Source organism: Caretta caretta, chromosome 9 (assembly GCF_965140235.1).
Source record: "Caretta caretta isolate rCarCar2 chromosome 9, rCarCar1.hap1, whole genome shotgun sequence".
Classification (NCBI taxonomy): Eukaryota; Metazoa; Chordata; order Testudines; family Cheloniidae; genus Caretta; species Caretta caretta.
In genome coordinates this window covers 34,958,743-34,979,408 of record NC_134214.1, presented here as the reverse complement: position 1 = coordinate 34,979,408, position 20,666 = coordinate 34,958,743, and the positions used below count along the sequence as shown (strand labels likewise).

General features: G+C 43.0%; 1 protein-coding gene across 7 annotated transcripts in view; it reads left to right on the top strand.

Moving 5' to 3' along the window:
* Positions 1-20,666, top strand: part of COL4A3 (collagen type IV alpha 3 chain) — a 113,375-nt gene that overhangs the window by 21,571 nt on the left and 71,138 nt on the right. For 4 of the 7 annotated variants that reach the window (XM_075132215.1, XM_048864168.2, XM_075132216.1 and 1 more), the window contains 7 exons: positions 10,501-10,590; positions 14,542-14,586; positions 15,080-15,124; positions 15,693-15,755; positions 17,088-17,141; positions 18,026-18,052; positions 19,793-19,870. In XM_075132215.1, the coding sequence (XP_074988316.1) occupies positions 10,501-10,590; positions 14,542-14,586; positions 15,080-15,124; positions 15,693-15,755; positions 17,088-17,141; positions 18,026-18,052; positions 19,793-19,870 (402 nt within the window). Of the gene's footprint in view, positions 1-4,576; positions 4,641-10,500; positions 10,591-10,906; positions 11,002-14,541; positions 14,587-15,079; positions 15,125-15,692; positions 15,756-17,087; positions 17,142-18,025; positions 18,053-19,792; positions 19,871-20,666 lie in introns of all 7 variants that reach the window. The other 3 variants (XM_075132218.1, XM_075132217.1, XM_075132214.1) reach the window with 3 other exon arrangements.

The following is a 20,666-nucleotide window of genomic DNA, read 5'->3' as shown; positions in this document are numbered from 1 at the left end:
TGGTCCACTATTGTCTTTCTCTAGGTTGTACAATGGTAGGTGCTTGGAGTTAGTTTCATGTAAACACTAGCCTGCGTGGCCTCCCTCCCTGATAGCTTCCCCACAAGCTGCAAGGCAATGCTGCAGTTACATCCTAGTTACAATTACAATGTTTTACACGCACACACCCCTATATATGCATATGTTTATAACCATAACCTGTTTACATATCTCTTAATGGCCATCAAATTCAGAACATTACCAGCTTTCATGAAAGGCCTTACTTGACACATTTAGACAGAATAACACTGTATACAAACCGTTGATTCGGTTGTTTATTCTTTGGAGTTCAGACCCCCTCTTCTCCCCTTGGGTGGTAGGGACCCTTATTATCACAATATGAGAGAGACGAGGTGGGTGAGGTAATATCTTTTATTGGACTAACTTCTATTTGTGGAAGGCATGAGCTTTCAAGCTACACCAAGGTGGCTACTTGTGCATTCCGGAATACTGGACTTTCCAGCAGTTCTGGGAAAGGCATGAGCCTACCCCGCCTGCGTGACCCGTCCCCACCAGCGTGACCTCAAATGCACTGTCCACCAGCAAGGGCAGAACAGCACCCTCTTCAAAATGGCATCCCCATCAGGTACCGGACAAAACCGTATCCAGTTTTGTTCCAGTACCAGACGGGACAAATCAGCCAAAAAGTGTACCCCCCGTATGAAACTAGATAAGTGACTTCCCTAAGCTACATACACAGAGCTCTTCTTCAGATGTGGGTTTCTTCATGTTGTGAAGTTTCCATTTTAAGTGGCAAAATTCAATATCTTCCAAAGTTGTTTGTGGTGGTATTGGAGCTGTTTTGGTCTCAGGATATGAGAGAACAATGTGGGTGAGGTAATGTCTATTATTAGACCAACTTCTGTTGGTGGAAGGTATAAACTTTTGAGCTACACAGAACTCTTCAAGCACCCACAGATACCACTAACCTGATAAGAACATAAATATAACAAAGATTTAATAATGTCATGCAACAGGGTTCCCACTAACTGTTAGTGCAACTTCCCATGACTAGATATGGGAAAGTAACTCTCGTGGCATCAGGTGCCCCCTTCTGTTCTCTGCTCGCTCTGCAATAGTCTCTTGTCTTGTAACTTTGCCCTCCAGCCAGGTCCCCAGTTAGTCCAGCCCTTCTGCGTTTTAGGAAGTCGAACAGGGCCGCTATCCAAATGGCTTTTCTGGGTGGTGTTTAGCCCCATGCCTCTATAGCAGTGACTGGCAGGTGAATCTGGGCCCACCCGCTGCACCAGGTTCCTATAATGAGCAGTCCACGTCTGCTCAGTCCCCATCCCTATTGCTGTTTCCCTGAGCTCCTTCTTACCCAGCACCTCTCTTGTCCCTAGACTGTTTATGGATTTACTATGGAGCCTACTTTACTCCCTGTGGCTACTTTACCCTCTCCTAGCTTCTTGCTACACACTTTACTCCAGGGCAGGATCATAGGGTTTACTCTGTCCCTAGACTTCCTTCTTGTCTCTGACAACCTCCCTTATCCCAGGAAGTGACGGCAGCCTCCTTCCCCTACAATTTCCTCTTCTGCTTTCAGCCTCCTGTCTTTATAGAGCTGTCGCAGCCCTTCCCCCGCTGGGCTTCACTCTTATTTAATCCTGGTCCTCCCTCTCAGGGGTGATGCCAGGTAATCTAATTTGCTTCTGAGGCCCTCATTAAACATCTCAGGGCTGGTATGGGGTGCAAATCAGATCACACACCACCAACAAAATCACCTCCAGAGCCCCCTGTCTCCACTCCCCAGCTTGTCCAGCTCTCTGCAGCCCAAGGAAGAAAGATGGGCTTTACAGCGTGCACTGGAGTTTAACTCCTCACAGTTTGCACAACAGAGACCTACTTTAGATAAAAATAAACAAAGAGTTTATTTACTCGAAAAATCATAGGTTCCATGCTAGAATACTAAGTGTATAGCAGTAGGAATGTACTACTGACCACCCGACCAGAATGGGGATAGTAATTTGTGAAATGCTCAAGGGATTAGAGAGGCTACTACAAAAAACAGAAAATCCAGTAACGATGGGGGATTTCCACTATCCCATATTGACTGGGTACATGTCACCTCAGGACAGGATGAAAAGTTAAAATTTCTAGACACCATTAATGACTGCTTCATGGAGCAGCTAGTCCTGGAACCCACAAAGAGAGAGGCAGTTCCTGATTTAGTCCTAAGTGGAGCACAGGATCTGTTCCAAGAGGTGAATATAGCTGAACCACTCAGTAATAGTGACCAAATTGTAATTAAATGTAACATCCTGGGGGAGGGGGGGATACTAAAGAAACCCGCCACAGTAACAATTCACTCTAAAAGGGGATCTGCATAAAAATTAGGAGGCTACTTAAATGGAAATTAAAAAAGAACAATCACGAGTGAAATGCCTTCAAGCTTCATGGAAACTATTTAAAAACACCGTAACAGAGGCTCAAACTATATGGCTACCCCCAGTAAAAACAAGATGAAACAATAAGTGGACCAAAACCCCCCACCAGGGCTAAATAGAGGAAAAGAGGCAATTAGAAGCAAAAAGATATCTTTTAAAAATTTGAAGTCAAATCCCACTTAGGAAAATGGAAAGGAACAAACTCTTGCAAGTCAAATGGAAAAGTATAATTAATTAGGCTAACAAAAAAAATTGGAAAGCAATTAGCAAAAGACACAAAAACAAACAATAAGAGGTTGTTTGTTTGGTGTTTTTTAGTACATCAGAAGCAGGAAACTTGCCAAACAGTCAGTGGTGTCACTAGATGATCAACGTGCTAAAGGAGCACTCAAGGAAGATAAGGCCATTGAGAAGAAGCTAAATGAATTCTTTACGTTGGTCTTCATTACAGAGGATGTGAGGAGATTAGGTCTAAGCCATTATTTTTAGGTGAAAAATCTGAGTAACTGTCCCAGACTGAGGTGTTAGTAGAGTAGGTTTTGGAACAAACTGATAAATTAAACAGTAATAAGTCTCCAGGACCAGACAGTATTCACCCAAGAGTTCTGAAAGAACTCAAATATGAAACTGCAGAACAACTAAAAGTGGTATATGTAACCTACAGTATTGCTTAAATCAGCCTCTGTATCAGATGACTGATGAATAGCTAATGTAATGCTGATTTTTTAAAAAGGCTCCAGAGGCGATCTTTGCAATTACAGGCTGGTAAGACTAACTTTAGTACAAGGCAAATTGGTTGAAACTATAATAAAGAATGGAATTATCAGACACATACATGAACATGATATGTTGGGGAAGAGTGAACATGGCTTTGCAAAGGGAAATCATGCATCACCAATCTATTAGAATTCTTTGAGGGAGTCCGCTAATATGTGGATATAGTGTATGTGTCCCTGTGTATCCGCTAATATGTGGATATAGTATTTGGACTGTCAGAATGTATACTTAGTCCCACTTCCTAAGCGAAGTAGGCAGTCATGAGGGGAGGGAAGGTCTTATGGATCCGTAACTGGTTAAAAGATAGGGGGGAAAGGGTAGGAATAAATGGTCAGTTTTCACAGTGGAGAGAGATCCCCCAAGGATCTGTACTGGGAACAGTGCTGTGCCAGTGATGGAAAAAGGGGTAAGCAGTGAGGTGGCAAAGTTTGTATGTGATACAAAATTACTCAAGATAGTTATGTCCAAAGCTGACTGCAAAAAGTTACAAAGCAATCTCACAAAACTTGGTGACTGGGCAACAAAATGGCCAGTGAAATTCAGTGTTGATAAATGCAAAGTAGTGCACACTGGAAAACATAATCCCAACTATACATACAAAATGATGGGATCTAAAATAGCTGTTGCCACTCAAAAAAGAGATCTTGGAGTTATTGCGATAGTTCTCTGAAAACCTCAGCTCAGTGTACCGCCGCAGTCAAAAAATGACAGAATGTCAGGAACCATTAGGAAATGGATAGATAATAAGACAGAAAATATCATAATGGCCACTATATAAATCCATGGTACTCCCACACCTGGAATACTGTGCGCAGTTCTGGTTGCCAAAGGACATCATGGTCAAAAAAGGTATATTACAACTGGAAAAGCTACAGAGAAGGGCAACAAAAATGAACAGGAGTATGGAACAGTTTCTGTATAAGGAGAGATTAAAAAGACTGGGATGGTTCATCTTAGAAAAGAGATGACTGGGGGGGATAAAATAGAGGTCTATAAAATCATGGATGGGGTGGTGAAAATGAATAGGGAAGTGTGATCTACCTCTTCACATAACACAAGATCCAGAGGTCACCACTGAAATTAACAGGCAATAGGTTTAAAACAAACAGAAGAAAGTATTTCTTCACACAACACACAATCAACCTGTGGAATTCATTTCCAGGGAATGTTGTGAAGGTCAAAAGTATAACTGTGTTCAAAAAAGTATTAGATAAGTTCATGGAAGTTAGGTTCATCAATAGCTATTAGGCAGGACGGTCAGGTATGCAATCCCATGCTCTGGTTGTCCTTAAATCTCTGAGTGCTAGAAGCTCGGACTGGACAATGGGATGGATCACTCAATAATTGCTCTGTTCTGTTCATTCCCTCTGAAGCATCTGGCAATGACCACTGTCAGAAGACAAGATACTGGGCTAGATGGACCACTGATCTGACCAGGTATGGCTGTGCTTAGGAGACTGTGGCTCAAGCTAGTCTGAGTCTCTGCTGAACCTATTCACAAATTAGTGCAGCATTGTAAGCAAATCCTGGGTAGAGTTCAGGCTGCTTCTACACACTGTGGTGATCGGTGTATTGAAATGACATTGGCCCCAGCCTGGCAAGCATTTCAGAGCATGAATAGCTTTACAGAGCTGAGTAGTCCCATTAGTCCATAAAGTACTCAGGTGCATAACTGCAGAAACAGGGCTGTAAAACAATCAGTCAAATCAGGCTCCCATAATGGCCTTAATGTACGTAATTTGATAGCACAATGACCACTGCAGGCTGTAGCCTTAGAGAGGTCGATTTGAATGAAAAAATCTCCTGAAAATAGCTAGTGAGAAGCTGTTGATTAATAATATATTTTTTTCAGGCTGTGCTGCTCCAGGTTCCACCCCCTCAAAAAAACCCACAAAAATAATAGGTACTGTTGTCTTTCACTAAAATCCTGAAATGAGCATTTTTCATGTTTATAATCGGTCTGACCTAACTTTGATTTAATCAAGATAAATAAGGGCCATTTTGAGAAAAGGGAGACTAATAACACAAACTACACATTAAAAGAAAAAAAAGAATAAATTGAACAACTGCTAACTTCTCTGAATTACAGTAACTGCTCACTTAACGTTGTCCCGGTTAAGGTTGTTTTGTTGTTACATTGCTGATCTATTAGGGAACAAGCTCATTTAAAGTTGCGCAATGCTCCCTTATAAGTCATTTGGCAGCTGCCTGCTTTGTCCAGGGCTTGCAGGATTCTCTGGAAGAGCAGCCCCTCCTTGCGGGGATTAGAACCAGAGGGGACCAGTAGCCCCCCCATCAGCTCCCCTAAATTCCCTGTAAAGTATGTGGCTCGGCAGCTGCCCAGCAGCAGTTCAGCTGTCCCTCCCCCCACTGCCGTGCTGCTCCTGCCCTGCCCTCTGCCTTGGAGCTGCTCTTGGGAGTTTCCTGCTTGCCAGGGAAGGGAGGTGCTATCAGGATGTCCCCCTGCTCCCGCTCTGTACCCCCTCTCCACAAAGCGGAGGAGGGGGACAGGGCTCCGGGAAAGAATGGAGGGAGCTTGCTGGAAGCTCTTGCTTCCTGTCTGAACTGGCTGATCTGCGTAAAAGGACAACGTACTTGAAGTGGGGTCAGCGTACTCCGAGGGGCAATGCACGTCTCTCTCTCTCTCACTCACTCATGCACGCACCTCCCAGCACTTTGGAAAGTCAGCAGCTGTGCATGTTCTGTCGGAGGAGGGAGTGGTGTATAGCCCAGCTGGATAGCGTGGGCTCATCCTCATGTTCAGTTTTTTCAGGGAAGTGTTTGCAGCTACTGCCCTGCATCTATTGTGTTTCCTCCCTCCTGCCTCAGTCCATGCTGCCTTGTAGAGTGTGAGGCTACATTAACAACAGTGTATTAACCCTTGAGGGCTCAGCCGAGTGCTGGTTCATCATTTAGCAGCAAGGCATTCCCTGGGAAATATTCCACCCTCTTACTCCACCACCTCACCCAAGCTTCACAGTCATTCATTGCTGTGTACAATATTAAACTGTTTGTTTAAAATTGTTTAAAACATATACTGTGTATATATCTATATATCTATATAATGTCTTTTGTCTGGCGAAAAGAATTTCCCTGGAATCTAACACCCCACCCCATTTACATTAATTCTTATTGGGAAATTGGATTTGCTTAACATCATTGCGCATAAAATCGCATTTTTTAGGAACATAACTACAACGTTAAGTGAGGAGTTACTGTAATTGTCTGTGGATTCGGCTGTACATTAAGTAGCTAATCATTAAGTGATCTGCATTGATGATGTTTCTGAATATCCTCACTCATGAGCAAGGAAGGGTCAGCATAATCAGATAATTCAACATGCTTTAAAAATGGTAAGAATGTTAAAAGAACCTTCCAAGACCATAGCTGATCTGTCAGCTACAAAATATAAGAATTAGAATAAAGCCAATAACATCACATGAAAAGGAGCAAGGTTCTCAACAGATAAGGCTACTGCTCAGTATGTTAAGAACCAGGCTGTCCTTGCCAATGGTCAGGACAAGAGGCTGGCCTGGTGGTTGGAGCAGAGGTGACCAGGTGTTGTGGCCTGAGCCCAAATCAGGAACTGAGTTATCAAGTCCAGGGAGCAAGCCAAAGCCGAGATCCAGGAATGAGGAGCTCAGGGTCAGAGCCAGAGCATCAGCTGGGGCAGGGGTATGGTGACTATATGTCCCATTTCAGCTGGGGCAGTCTCCTTTTTAAGTCCTGTGCCAGACATCCTGACTTTTTTGGTAAAGCTGGGTATTTGTCCCATTTGCTTTTGCCAACTGATCATCATTGGCAGGAGCAAACAGGACAAATGCCCAGTTGTGCCAAAGTGGGGTGTGCCCCCAGTAGAGGGGTGCAGAGGAATGTTTGGGGAGGCAAGTGGCGGCACCAGGCAGCAGGGCCCGGGCTGTCAGCCTCAGGTGGGTTGGCTTGGGTGAGTGGTGACGCCAAGCAGCTCGGACTAGCCCTGTGTGGAGGGAAGCTCGGGCAAGCCTGGTGGGGGTCTTGGACCAGCCCCACCTGTTGTCCCATTTTCACTTTGGGATAGAGGGTCACCCTCGGCCGGGAGCACATATGCAGGCATGGAATTCTATTGAGTAGCTAGAGTCCCAGCCCTGCATCAGGGTTTAAGAATATGTCTGCTGGAGCCTTCAGCCAGTCAGAGGGGCAGGTTCATTAGGTGAATCAGCAGAGGGCAATAAGCTGTGTCTGGATTCAGCTGTGGGTTCCTGACATAATAGAGGGGATCACTCCTATAACTTGTTTCTGTGGCAAGATATTCAAGCTTAATGAAGAAAGATCAAGTCCTTAAATTTCTCCGTATGAGTTAGTATTGTACCCCATCCAGTGGCAGATCTTGGTATTGCATTATTATCTCTTTTCTCCTATCTTTCTTGAAATGTGTTAAATCACTTGATGATTCCCTGCTCTGTTCATTCCTTCTGGGGCACCTGCCATTGGCCACTGTCAGAAGACAGGATACTGGGCTAGATGAACCTTTGGTCTGACCCAATATGGCCGTTCTTATGTAACCGTTGCTGTTTGCAGTGTTGTAGCCATGTTGAACACGGATATTAGAGAGACATGGTAAGTGATGCAATATCTTTTATTGGACCAAGTTCAGCTGGTGAAAGAGACGAGCTTTTGAGTTTACATAGATCTGAAGAAGAGCTCTATGTAAACTCGAAAGCTTGTCTCTTTCATTAGCAGAAGTTGGTCCAATAACAGGTATGAACTCACCCAGCTTGTCTCTTAAACGTAACCAAACTACTCATTTTTGAAAGTTATGTTCGTCCGTGATACAAAATCCACAGATACCTTATAACATAGTCCATATCTCTTGGGGTTAGCCCAAAGACTCAGGAGTTATTCCAGCCGATAATTGGCCTTGTTTGTTTATTTATTTAAATTTTGTTGCATTTCAGAGGCCACTTAAAAATCTGTATTTGTTTTTAAAGGAGTGGTTAGACTAAGAGATTTCCACTTGTCTATAGCCAAAACATTACTACATTTCCTTCCTTTTGTACTCTTCCTACATGTGAATTTAATAACACGATGACCAGGACTTGTGAATGATGGAGGTAGGCGATGCTTTAAAACAAAATTATTAATTGGTCACAAATTCCATTGGGAATGAAACCTCATTTTTATTACATTTTAAAACTCTGGAATACTCATCCGCCTTAAAACAAAACTCCATTTCAAAGGCATCTTTATAAAGTAATGAGAAAATTTGCTCCAAGAAAATTAATAAGCCACTCCCTCCTTCTGTCCTAGCTTATATGTTTCTGGTTACTTTTGTTATTATTATTTAGTATTTGGTATTACTTCTTGCCTATTTTTTCTGCCCCAAAGAGCTTAAATCCATATTTTGTCATTTTTAACTCAAATGCAGCTCTGATGTAAACTGTCATAAAATACTTATCTTCAATGACAATTTCTGTACTAATTTTTGTGAATGGTTTGCATATGTATTCAAATTCCTCCCCCCTACAGCCAACATTTTTGTAGGATGCCAATATAAGTAATTATGATAAAAAATAGTAGTAATGTGACATCTTCATACTTTCTGTGTCTTAGCAAACATTTTTATGTACATTGATAATTTTAAAATAAGAATTCCTTCTACTAACAGTACTGAGAAAGATTGGTGTGGCTGGAACTTTTTCTGAGACTCTATGCGTGTTTGGAGGGCAAAATGTCATGCCAGGCTACTTTATGTTATTCACATAGGCACTGATTCAGGACGGCACATAAGCATGTCTTAATTCTATCCCTATTCAGAACAGCACTTAAGTATGTGCTTAAGTCCCATTGAGTTGCCGTATGTTTAAAGTTAAGCCTGTGCTGAAGTGCTGTCATGAATAGGGATATTTTCCTAAACTGGGACCATGGGTACACAGCCCATCTTATGAGCCTCCGAGCCCGGGACAACAGACTTGGACTCACAGGGCTTGTGTTACGACGCTAAAAATAGCTGTGTAGATGTTGCAGCTTAGGTTGGAGCTTGGGCTCTGAAGCCCACCCTAGGCTCCCAAGCTCCAGCCCGAGCCACAAAGTCTACACAGCTACTTCCAGTGCTGTAGCATGAGCCCCATGAGCCTGAGTCTGTCGGGCTGGGCTCAGAGACTCGCTGCTGGTCGCTGTGTAAACATATCCAAAGAGACCAAATATTTCAGATCAAGAATGTATTAAATAGCTTTACCCAGCCAAAATAAATCCTTCAAGCCCCCTTTAAAAATCACATAACTACTTTTAACTCCGTATCTAGTTCTGAAAATATCAGCCACTGCGAACAACCTGCACTCATGAAAAGTGGTATTGAAAAGGAACTGACTGGGAGTATTTTTACATGTATGGCTAAGTTTCTTTGACTTTCTTTTACCTATGGTCTGGCAGTCTTGTGTTGTATGACAGTGAATGGCCTGTGTTATCTATAGATGACAATATCAAATAGTTTTAAACTATGTGGCCTAGTTCTCCGTTTCCCTGAGGCCATGTAATGCTGCTCTGGCAGAGTAAAGGGTTCTAAAAGTGGGTGGAAATGGCCACTTCTCAAGTTGGTGTAGAACTAGCATAAAGGCTCTAAACTGCCGCTGGAATAGCACTGGTGCTTCTTGGAGCGCTGTGTTCAGCTCGTGGCTTTCTTTATGGTCCACCTCACAACCCCAGCATATTCAACAGAGAAAGAGAGTGTAATTTAACCCTATTATTCTGCTCATGTGGTTTTAGCCTCCTGTGTTTCCTGGCCATGGGTTAGTTGTCTGAACTTGGCCTTAGGCTAATCTGAAAGTTTTCAGTCAAAATTTGCATTTAAACTGGCTGTGTAGTTTCATCTATGTGACTTGGAACAGTAAAAACAGCATTTTTTAAAGCAAACAGCTATTTTATGCTACCTAAACAGCTACATTATATTTCACTATTACTTTGTTTCTTTACATGGTTCGCATATGGGGGTGGAGTGGAGTGGAATGGTTTGCCGACCCAGTTACACAGGAGCAGCTATCAGTTTTGCCAGCTGGGACTTTGGAGTTTTTCATTGGATCAGAATTCTGGGGCGGGTGGAAACTAAGCAAATTATATAGAGTTGTTTGCAAGAAATGTGTGTCAGCTGCATTGTTAAGACCACATCTTCTGCCAGCTAATCTGTGTGCTTTACAATAAGATTAAACACAGAGGTGCAAATAAAAGCTAAGAGATACGCCAGATAATTAGTATCTCTGAAATAAATTATCAGAAGGAAAACACAGGGATAGTTCTAAGGACTTGTTTGTTATGCTGTTTGCAGGGTGAAAAAGGATTTCCTGGTGCTCAAGGTGTACCTGGCCAGATGGGTTTCCGCGGCCCTGAGGGACCTCCAGGGCCTCAGGGACCCACGGTAGGTTGCTGACTTCTCTCTGTGTGCGCGTGCGCGCGTGTGTGTGTGGTTTCAGAGTTTACAATTTTGCTCAGAAATGTTGTAAAATATACTTAGTCAGGATCTACAGAGTTGCTGCTTGGCTAGTTACTGAAAGTACTTGATAAGAGCACAGGCATAACACTTCTGCTGCCTGATGACTAGCACTAGAGCCTATGGACCATATTCAGAGGGGAGTCCAAATAAGAGTAAATGACACACAGCTACAGAACTATGTCTTATTCTGCTTTCCCCCCTTGCTTGTTACTCTGACATTACTCATTATATTGCTTCATAGACTGGGGCTGGTCTACGCTAGAAAATTAGATCGACCCAGCTACATTGCTCCAGGGTATGAAAAATCCACGTGCCAAGCGATGTAGTAAAGCCAACGTAAGTCCCCGTGTAGATAGCACTAGGTCAATGGAAGAATTCTTCCATCAGCCTAGCTACCACCTCTCGGGAAGGTGGATTACCTACTCTGATGGGAGAACCTCTCTCATCAGCACTAACAGTGTCTACACTGAAGTGCTACAGCAGCTCAGTTCATAGGCGCCGACTCCATGGGTGCTCCAGCCCTGGAGCACCCACAGAAAAAAATTAGTGGGTGCTTAGCACCCACCGGCAACCAGCTCCCCCCTCCCTCCCAGTGCCTCCCGACCACCGCAATCAGCTGTTCCGTGGTGTGCAGGAGGCGTGGGGGGTGTGGGGGGAGCAGTGACAGGGCATGCTTGGGGGAGGGGTTGGAACTGGGTGGGAAGAGGTGGGGGTGGAGTGGGGGCGGGAAGAGACAGGGCAGTGTGGGGGCTTGGGGGAAGGGGTCAGATGGGGGCGGGGCCTGGGGAGGAGCAGGGAGGTTGAGCACCCCCAGGGCCCGGAGGAAGCCAGCGCCTGTGACTCAGCTGCAGTGCTGCAGCATTTTAAGTATAGACAAGCCCTTGACTCTCACCCACTGACTGCACCACTGTATCATTTACATGTCCCCACTGCATACATCACCTCTGAATTTTGCGTACTGAGGGCACGTCTACATTGCAAAAAAATCCCACAGCAGCAAGTCTCCAACCCCAGTCAACTGACTCCGGCTCATGGGATTCACTTGTGGGTCTAAAGATAGCAGTGTAAACGTTCCCACTCAGATTGGAGCCCGAGCTCTGAAACCCTGCAATAGGGGAGGGTCTCAGAGCCTGGACTCCAGTCCAAGTCGGAACACCTATATTTTTAGACCCATGGTGCAAGCCCCAAGACCCCAAGTCAGTTGACCCAGATTTTGAGACTTGCAGCTGCAGGGTTTTGTTTGTTTTGTTTTTAGTGCAGTCATATCCTGGGTGTAATAGAGGGATACGGCTCGGCTGAAATTTTCCATCAAAACTGTTTCTAACTGTTTTTTGATTTTCTATACTGAACAGTTCTTTTGCAAAAAGTGATTGCTTTCTATAGACTCTGTAGCTTTTCTGCTGAAAACTTTTGGGTTTTGAGTTTTTGGCAGAAAACTTAAATATCTGTGGAAAAGGACAATCAAAGGGTATTTTTGTTTTTTGTCAAAACTTTCCATGAGGGTTTATTTTTAAATTATTATTATTATTTTTTTTTAATCAGGCTCCTTCAGTGTAACTAAGTAACATTCACGCCAAGAGGCTAGCAGAGAGGGATGTAGCAAAACAACTAACAGGAATGTGCCATAATGTCTCTGTTGAAGTAGATCAGCTCCTGCTGGGACTTGCACCTTCTTCCAGCTCCTCATTGTGTAAGTTCAACTTACACAACATTAAGAGGTTTAAAGAGATATAAAGAAGTCCTAAGTTTAAGGGAGTTTACAACAGCATGATGGCTGTCACAGGTACAGTCAAGCTCCCGCTGCTGGACACTCACTCACCACACTGCTGTGTGTGTTTAAGCCTCTAGATTCTGAACAGAGCCCATATACTGTTCCAGTCTTGAGGCCTCTGGACACTCTTTGCATCTCTCAGCACCCCATCCTGAGAGATGCAAACATGCAGCCCACTGCTAAGCCCCTGGAATCAGAGCTAACGACTCAGACTCCCTCATTGTTTAAATACACCCTTTCCCAGAGCTTCAGCCCTGGGGAGTTCTGAACCCACAGTTTACCACTTCAAGGGATACATGGTAGGTGTTACACATACAATGTGCACAAGCTTTGCACAGGATTCTAACACCATCGCATTTAACTGCATCAGAAATACACAGGTCTATACCAAAACAATAAACCCTACATGAGTTTCCCTGCCTCAGTTTGCTCACCACTCCAGCACACTCTTTGGGTTCTGGTCATAGTGATCTGGGGCATCCAGGATCTTTCTGCTGCAGCGCACAGCTTGTGTTCTGAAAAATGGAGCCTTCTCTCCCCAGCTAGGCTTCTCTCATCTCGGCTGGTCCGTCCCCTTCTTTCCTCCTGCTCAAAACTTCTTTTGTGGCCCTGTGAGTCTCTATATATCCCACCACCAATACCTGAAACACACAAGCTGGAGGAGGTGGCTTATAGGTCAGAGTGCAGTCATTAAAGTTAAGTACTCTCCATTGTGCTTAGTTTGGTGTGTATTTGCTACAGGTCCTGTCAGCCCATGGTGGATACACATAGTCATAGAGGCATTCATTCCATGATACAATAATTTTCATAACAATGACTTCACAATATTAACCAGAATTCATAAGTTGTATGGACACATTCCCCGAATACCACAATAACATCTATTGCATCTAATGTCATCCTCTTACACATCACCTCTAAATTTTGCCCTCTCTATTTACAGGTGGTATTATTGCAGCCCGTCATTTAATCAGAATGTTTTTATATGTAACATTTTAATTTTATTTTCAATGCAATAGAGCAGTGTGTGTGTAAAGACTATCCATACAGGACAAACACAATAACATTGAGCCACAGATTGTGATGTGGAGTGATTTCTTAACAATTTGCTATCCCAGAACTATGTCTATCATGAGAAATGAATAAAGCCAAACTGGTGCTACGACAAATAATAAAACAAAAGAAAAGTGGGAAAAGGAGAAGAAGGAAGCCTCTTCAATGATCTCTTCTCATTGATTCATAGGAATGTCAAGCTGCATAGGGATTTGCACTGTGTCCTGGAAGAGTGGAAAGAATAAACATTCACAATTATTTAATTAGTTTATTAAAAATTCATTTTATTTTGTCTCAGACAAAGAGTTCTGTTATCAAGAAATCACCTCCTCAAACAACAAATTACTTTGTGTGTAAATAAATCCTCCTTGTAATTTTTGTTTGGATACTGTTTCAATATTTGGTATAAATCCATGCTGTGTTTACAAGAATGTTGCAAAGGTATTTTGTTCAACTGGTTAAAAAAAATGTTAAGTGGAACAAGTGTACTTTTATCAAAGGGGAAGTGACTCAAAAGTACAAATATTAACTCCAGTAGGAATGTTTGTGAATAAGGATGGTCCTATCCAACATGGACCTCTCCACTGTTATGCAATCCTTTGCTATCTCCTGGGTGGACTGTTGTAATGCATTCTGTTTACTTTTACTTTCAGGCCTCAAAGTAATGTATAAACACACATACTCCAGTATTCTAGCCCCTGCAGTCTTTCAGTTCCCTTTTGGGTGCAATGGAAGGTGCTGGATATTGTCTATAAAACCTTAAATGACTTGAGACTTAACTCTCTCAGTGACCACCTCCCCAAATAGCACTGTTGTTTTTTGTTGGGGTTTTTTGTGCCTCTAATGGGATAAATACCTTCTGAATAATCAGAGGGTATGGTAGAGGCTGGGATTTGTACCAACTGTTGTGAATTTTTGTTCATGTTAATTTCTTTAATGCACGGATGTGAACAATAAAAACAAAATAAATGAGTTGTGTGTTCTGATCTTGGCATTATAAATATTGCACAAAGATTTCATACGTGTTTTTTTTTTTCTGTTTGGTGTTTTAGGGTTTTCCAGGGCTGATAGGTTTAGTCGGACCCAAAGGTGAAAGGGTAAATATATATTTAAGCAAACTTTTAACGTATTATGTATCCTGTTTATTATTAAAGTGATTTAATGACTGCCTTTTCTATAAAATCAAATAAAAACACCGCATTATGTTACTATATTTTGAAAGATGTGGCACTGAACTCCCATTTTTTCCTTTTTTAGAACTGTAGCTGCTGTTTTCCAATTTGCTGTGCTGCATATATGAGATTTCATGCATGTGTTTGTGAAGTATTAGCCTGTATTATGTAGGAGTCAGACTAGATCAGAATGATCCCTTCTAGCCTTAAAATCTGTTAATCTCCATGTAACAGTTTACAGTCATATGAGGTGTACCAATGGAATAGTTAGGTAAAGTGTAGTAGTCAAATAAAAATCCCCTGATAGACTACCTTCTGTTAATGCTTATTGTTCTTACAAATGGAGTAAAAAATGTATTGCATGCATTTTTCCTATTAATTTGTATTATTCTTTCTCTGTTTCTTTTTGTATCATTAGGGAATGCTAGGATTGCCTGGTTTTTCAGGTCTCCCAGGTCTTCCAGTAAGTAAAATAAAACTAGATAAACCGAGGCCTGGGCTACACTGGAGGGGTGAGGGATGTAGGTGTTTCAAACTAAGATACGCAACTTCAGCTACACTATTCGCGTAGCTGAAGTCGAAGTATCTTAGTTCGACTTACCTGGCCGTCCTCACAGCGGCGAGTCAACCGCGGCGGCTCCCCCGACAACTCCGCTTACTCCTCCTGCTGAGGTGGAGGACAGGCGTCGATTCGGGGATTGATTTATCGCTTCTAGACGAGACGCAATAAATCGATCCCTGATAGATCAATCACTACCCGCCGATCTCGCGGGTAGTGAAGGCATACCCCAAGTCCTCTACTTATACAGCATTTCAGTATTCCCCAACCTAATGTCAATGTCAGCATTGTATCTATCAATTAACCTAAAGATAACAATCTTGGTATCAGCAATTCTTATTCACCATAATGGTTTAAGAACAAATTGTAATCCATCCATCCAGATACTGTATCCAAGTAAACTATTTCGGTATAGTTACAGGGGAATATAAATGTTCAATAACAAGACTGTGTCAATTTTGAACTTGTTTAGGGTGAACCAGGAAACATTGGTCCTCCTGGAGGTCCAGGAATTCCAGGATGCAATGGTCCAAAGGTAGGGATCAAGTAGAACGTGATGATAATGGTGATTGCCAGGAGCTAAGCTTAAAAATCTGTGAATACTGCCCAAAAGCATTCTCAAGCATTTTCTCAAATGCACGGCAGAGTTCTTTTGTTGCAGCTTGCAACTTCAGTGGTTGATCGGAGAGAAATTATGTTCACAAGAATAGTCATGGAAAGCAAAAGTGTTGCAAGTACTTGTGTGACAATCTTTTCTTTGTTTTCTATGTTGTTTTTACCTATCCTGAAGATGCAGGATGATGGGAAGTGGAATAATCATAAGCAATTTCACTCAGCAGGTTGAAATTCTATGTTCTGTATTGTGCTTTGGGCCTCTATTCTTGGTATGGGTATGAGTCCTGAATTGCAGCCTGAGGAAAAGTTAAAGCCTGTAGTTAATCACTTTATTTCAAGTTTTCATTTTATTTGACCCCAAAATAGTTTTCAGCTAGCCTTACAGTCATAGGCATAGTTTGGGTGGTGCAGGGGGGCATTGTCCCCCCAAACAGAGGGGAGGCATCGGGGGGAGGGTCATGTGCCACTCCCCTCCTCCCCATTTCTGCAAGCTTTGAGCTGCCCTGCGGAGCTTGCTCTAATCGGCCTGGGGTGGAGGGAGAAAGGGGCTTAGTCATTCCCATACTGTGCTTCCCCTTCTGCCCCCCCAGCGCTTTTCAGCTGGTGGGAAGCAGCTTTTCTCCTATGCTCTGGGTCCTCCTTCAGCAGATGAATGCCACCTCCTGGGTCCCAGTGCCCACCTCTTTCCTCTACAACCATGAGGGCCCGCGCGGGGGGACGGACGACCGAGTGGGTGGGGTGAGGAGAAGAGACAGTGGGGAAGGGGGGTGGAATGGGGCGGGGGGAGGAGAAGGGGATATGGGAATGAGCAGGGGGAAGCAGGAACCCAGCATGTGGCATCCCCTGGGCAGCAGCAGCTCCAGCCCCAGCAGGGAGGCATCCGCAGCAGCACCAGAGCAGCGACTTCACTGCAGCAGCCAGTGCCAGAGTGGCTGCCAGCAGCAGCTGGGACTCCCGCTTTACACCGTCCCCACCTCCCCACCACCACCAGCAGCCCAGGTACCACTTTAGGTGGCGGGGAGACAGCCAGCGAACCAAGGGGACTGGCTTCAGCATGTACGTGTGCATGCATGTGCCTGGGCTCACTTTGCCAACCCAGATATAACAGTCAAACTACGCCTATGCTTACAGTAAAGGAAACTGAATATTCTGTAATACTCTTAAGAGCACAGGAAAGGACTAGTTAATCATGGATAAATAAACAAAATGGATCAGTGGCTTTTGTAACAATTACAATGTTTATTATTCGCAGGGTGAACAAGGATTTCCAGGGCCTCCAGGGCCAGGAGGTGCTCCGGGCAAACCAGTAAGTGGTAACATTAAGCATAACGTGCATTTCTACCATATAAAGCCCTTAATTCCTTAAAGCTTAAAACCCTTAACAGTTGTTAATATATTAATTAATTAAGCCCCACAATGCACCTGTGAGGTGGGATAATATTAGTATCCCCACTGGCTGGAAAACTGAGTGAAAAGGTTAAGAGAACATTTTCAAAAGTGACCTGATTTTGGGGGCCCAATTTGAAACACATTGGCTCTGAGCTTCACAGGTGATGGACACCTGCAGTTCTTGCTGGCTTTGGTTGAAGTTGTGGATGCTCAGTACTTTCTGCATATCAGGCCTTGGGTGTGTCAAGCTGGGCATCCAAAAACAGGAGGCCCCCAACATTAAAAAATACTCTTTAAAAATGTAAGCCTAAGTGACTTACCCAAGGTAAGTCAATGACAGAAGCAGAACCCAGGATTCGTGCTTTAACCGCCAGCGCTTGATTTGCTCTACGGAAATTATATCAAAGGTAAACTATAAACAAGGAATAAAAGTGGAGCACGGTCATTGGCACAAAATCTGCTCCCCTCTAAAGATAATATTTTTTCTATTTTAAAAAGTCCTCCTACACCCCCAAAAAAGTCAGGCCGCACAAATCAAATTTACAATAATTTTGAAATCCCAGCTGGTAGGCTGGGCCACTTTCCAACAACAAATCCATTCTTCTGAGATTGCAGTCTGGCGCACAAGGCATGAAATTCATCCTTGTGCATCAGAACCAGCCAAGGTTACTCACACATGCATTCGTGAAAATAAGTCATTTTCTTAAGTTTGCCTCTACTAAACATCTTGACTGTCCTTATCACCTGTGTTATGAGTTGCCTTTTTTAACAATATGTTTTTATTATTTTTACTGTCCCGAGGGTATTGATGGCTTCAAAGGAGATAAGGTAAGTTATTCACAGTATGTTGTATTGAATATTCATTGAAAAGCAAAATTTTGAATTTGCACAGCTGTTGGTAAAAGATCTATAATAGCTATCTTCATCCACTGCAGCTAGAGAGTTTATTTCCCAGAAGAAGAGCAATGCAGCTCACACCAGAATCTAGTATATGATTGCCACATTCATCCTTGGTTACAATTCAATATTTCTTATTTTCTGTGATTACTATTACTGAGTGTTGTAAGAGTATTTTTTACAAACACACCAAGGACCAGGTCCCTCTCCCAAAGAGCTTATAAGTGCCATGCAGACACTGGAAAAGAGTTCAGATCAAAGGAGTTCAGAAATGATTAGGAAGATCATTTTTGGAAAGCTTCAGAATAGTGTGTTTGAAGAGGAAGACCATTCTAACCACAGGGGCAGGAAGAAAGGAGGCATGAAGATGAGTTACTGTGAAAAGTCAAGTGCTGAGTCTAGTTAGTATGAGCTCTGTTTCATTTAAACACAGCTATGTGTTGCCCACCCCAAGGGTTGCCACAGGAAGAATTCTTCCTTGAGGCAGAATACTTCCCAGAATGCCCAAGTACGTAGACTGCAGAATGCCTGTACTACTACACGGGTTTATGAAAATGCAGTACTCTCTTCTGTGCCCAGGGACCAAGGCCATGACCTTTTTTCCTGCCTCACCTCCTTGAAGGTGTCTTGCAGCCCCACTTGCCTGGAGATAGCAATCTGCACACTCCACAGAGTTCAGGCAAATACGCCTGACTGCTCCGCAGATGATCAAAGGGAGCTCCTTAAGCCCCCCCACCCTTCATGTACACTAGTGAAGCAGTTGAACACAACATGAATCTGAATATTTTGGGTCTGATTCTTCACTACATTATCCTGATTTCACATTAGTGTAACTATGATTTTAGTGCAGTTCCACCGGATGAAAACCAGTAACACAGCAGTAAAAACCGGAGTAACACAGCAGTGAATCAGAACCTTTTCCTTTAAGAAGTTCTTACAGTTTTTTTAAAATACAGCAGTGTTGTACAAAGACTTTGGAGATGACCATGATAATGTGGTCTGAATTACTTTCATCCTGTTAGCAGCGCTCTTACCCTGGTGGGAACAAAGACACAAATAAACAAACAATAAAGCAAAGATGACTTCTGATGTAAGTGATATAAAGAAATAAAATGAGATTTTGGCCCCGCTTGAATGTTTTACTCTAGGAACTGGTTTTATATAGAGAACTTGTCACCGTCAGTTACATGATGCAATTACTTCTGGGCCAGATTCTGATCTTAGTTCCCCCAGTGTAAGTCCACAGTAACTCTAATGAAGTCAGGTGTAACTCAGAGCGGGTCAGAAAGAGGCTCTCTGTATTCTGTTGGAGATTATGCAAAATGCCAATAATAGAACTCTTGTAATAAAATCCAAAAAAACATACTCTTAAAAAAAAACGTTAGATAAGACCAGGTATGTGTGTGAAGGAAGTATGTGTAGGTCTAAAAAGAAGGAGGTTCATAAGGACCAAGAAGTACAGATCATATGTACATATCGTGTAGTATGTACTGAATATTGATTTTTTGGGGGTAGAATTGTCCATAATGGACAATAGCCAGCATTAGGAGATTTCTGATGTTGGATTTCTCTACTGTATATCTTACTGTGAGCTTTATTGCCTCAAGTTATACAAACGAGTTTCATAATATAAACAGTTGATGAGGCTTTTTTCATTTACTTATTGTCAAGGGGTGTCCTGCAAGTGGATATGACCCAGGATATGACAGAAGGGGTGACCCTGGATTACCAGGAATACCTGGACGCCAAGTAATTAAAAGAATTTACATTGTGCTATGTATATTTTTTTTAAAAAAGTAATGTATTATTGTTCTTAAATCAGAAAATAACTTCAGTTCTCAATGTGATATTGGGTTTATATTATAAAGGTGAGAGATATAAAGTTATTCTTTCTATCGCTTTCAAAATTCAAATTTTCCCAAGCCAGGAGGGGTTAGTTTTGCTTACTAGGACTGGTGATGTTTACTGTATTTGTTAAGTGTATGGGAAAGGGAGTGAACAGTGAGGTGGCACCATTTGCAGATGAGACAGCATTAATTAGGGCAGCGGTTCTCAAACTTTTTTTTTTGCGGACCACTTGAAAATTGCTGAGGGTCTCGGTGGACCACTCAGTGATCTTTCCAAATGTTGTTTGTACCATTAGCTAACCATTGTAAAGTGCTTTGGATAAAAGCGCTATATAAAAAACATAATAATTAACTTCTTTTGTTCTATAAATAAAAGCGCACAACTCATATTTTAATATCAGTCGTACCTTTCTAATGCAATGGATGTGCCCTCTCTCCCTCAGTGCAGCAGCCACCGAGCTGGGCTGGGAAGAAGAGGGGTCTCTCCCTCATTGCAGCAGCCACAGAGCCGAGGCTGGGAAGGAGGCCCATCTCTCCCTGGCAGCCGCAGCCCTGGAGCTGGGGAAAATCGCCTCTTTCTCTGGCTGCCGCAGCCTTGCACATCCCAAATTCCCCCACCCCTCTTCTCGCACCACCCACCCCCTCTTCCCCCCAGAACCACCACCTCACCTTACATGTGCGTCCTCTCCAGGGTCCAG